Source organism: Pocillopora damicornis, chromosome 9, assembly GCF_964200805.1.
Source record: "Pocillopora damicornis chromosome 9, jaPocDami1.2, whole genome shotgun sequence".
Taxonomy (NCBI): Eukaryota; Metazoa; Cnidaria; class Anthozoa; order Scleractinia; family Pocilloporidae; genus Pocillopora; species Pocillopora damicornis.
Window position 1 is genome coordinate 20,197,589 of NC_142678.1, and position 2,079 is coordinate 20,199,667.

Sequence of the window (2,079 nt, forward strand, 5' to 3'; positions counted from 1 at the left end):
GAGGCGAAAAAAAAATGATTAAACTTCTGGGTGTAGGAAATAAAACATAAGAGATGTTTTTCGTTTTAAAAATGTTAGTTATATTTCACCATACCTACGCTTAATTTGTCTTGTAATTTTCAAGACCGCGGGTAACAAATACAACCGTATTTCTAATAGCGGCACCGGGAAGAGGAGCAGGTTTTTCTACTCAGTCTTTCTACTATATTTCCGGAAGATCTCTAAATTTTTTGTTGCCATCTGTCTTTGGAGGCTATAAATTTCCTTCAAGCAATTGAGATCGCTAGTGAAAAAGCTTTCCGCTTATTCAGTGAACATCAAAAATTTCTATAATTATTATTAAATTCGTCTTTATCGAAAGAAAGAAAAGGAATAGGCTATGATGTATATTCATATCCGCATAAAGAAACACAAGGATCAGTTTTAGTTAACAGACGAAACTTAATCAAAGCATATTAAAAAAACGTAAAAATTTGACATATTTCTTTATTGAGAATATTGAATTCATTTTTCATTTTATCTCTAATTCAAATATTTCCTGTTATTTTTAAACTGACAGAGTTCAGAGAAAATGCAGCGTTTGTCCTCAGCTTCAGAGTGTATTCCATGGCTTGTGGTCCTCATCATCGAGTGTCTGGCCATAGTCATCCTTAATATCATCACCATTGTTATCTTTGTGAAGAAGAAGCGTCAGCTACAGCGGCGGAGCACATATTTGATCATCCATCTGGCGATAGTCGATGCCTTAGTGGGCGTAGTCTCTGGGCCGCTACAGATTGAAATAGGAATGTCGCAGTTCTGTCCTCTATGGAATTACAGAAGGGAGACTATTTCGTCTCAGCATTTATCTTTTGCATTTGTATATTTATTCTCGTCCACTTCCCTTACAAATCTTACTGCTATTTCCTTAGAACGGCTACACGCCACATTTTGTCCTCTTAGGCATCGCTTTGTGAGGAAATGGGTTTATAGAGCCATAATTATTGTCATTTGGTTAATAACTATTGTTAGAGAGGTCGCTCAAATTTTCTTAAAGGGAATTGCTGATCAAGCTGTAATTAATACTTACTTGTATGTCCTATTTTATGCAGTTTCTCTATTTGTTATCTGTGTATCGTACATCCTCATTGCTATCAAAGTACGATGTAGTCGTCATCCTCAATTCCATTCTAGGTCCAAAAGAGAAAGAAAACTGACGGGTACTGTGCTTATCGTCTCACTTGTATCTTTACTTGGTTTTCTACCAGCGATGATATATGTAGCATGTCTTCGCGTTTCTTTCACTTGTTTCAGAAATTTTCATATTGATATGGCTGCGTTAGTTCTATTTTTAGCCAACTCACTTGTAAATCCTATAATATACTCTATTCGGATGCTAGGATTTAGAGAAGGTTTATTACAGTTAGTTTACAGGGTCCCAGACCTTTCTTGTATCGCCCCAGCAAACCTGCCACTTCGGAACCTTAGAAGAGCATAGATAAATGGTTGGAAAAAGTTTGTTTCTAAATAACTTTAACTTCTTAGTCGAGCAACATGCATTTCCATCTCATCTTTTTGTTCCTATTAAAATCTCAACATGAATAAGATACGGTATAATTTTGCCTTTGAATAAAAACAGTATACTTAACTTACTCGACGTTTTGATCATTGGCGTAACAGCTTCATTTGAACCAAAATAAAAGCGACTTTTAACAAGCTCGGGATAAATAACTAAGAGGGACTCTTCCACACCCTCCCCCACCCCCAAATGTAAAGGAGGCTGCGTGAACACTAAAAAATCTTCTGTTGCCTAATTGAAAAGCACCTTGCGCAAAGCAAAGCAATGCAAAACAACCTCTTGAATAACCATGGTTATTATATGGATGAGATTTTTTACTGGGAACTAAAACACTCACGTTCAAACTCGTAATATCAATACGACCACCACATCCCGGAACCGAGTGGCGTATTTTTCGTAAGTAACACGTTAGTGATGATGTTGAGCAACAACGTCAGGATTCGAGTCTCTTTAAACTTTGCTGAGGGAATTTTGTTTTTTTGTCGTTTGGAGTATTAATTGGTGGCAAGATACGTTGTGGT

General features: G+C 36.6%; 1 protein-coding gene across 1 annotated transcript; it reads left to right on the forward strand.

Annotated features, from left to right (window-relative positions):
• The first annotated feature begins 565 nt into the window (after positions 1 to 565).
• On the forward strand, positions 566 to 1,629 carry LOC149040572 (adenosine receptor A3-like). The gene has a single exon (XM_089182484.1). It carries the CDS (start codon positions 572 to 574, stop codon positions 1,475 to 1,477), a length of 906 nt encoding a protein of 301 aa, XP_089038610.1. The 5' UTR covers positions 566 to 571; the 3' UTR covers positions 1,478 to 1,629.
• The last annotated feature ends 450 nt before the right edge of the window (positions 1,630 to 2,079 follow it).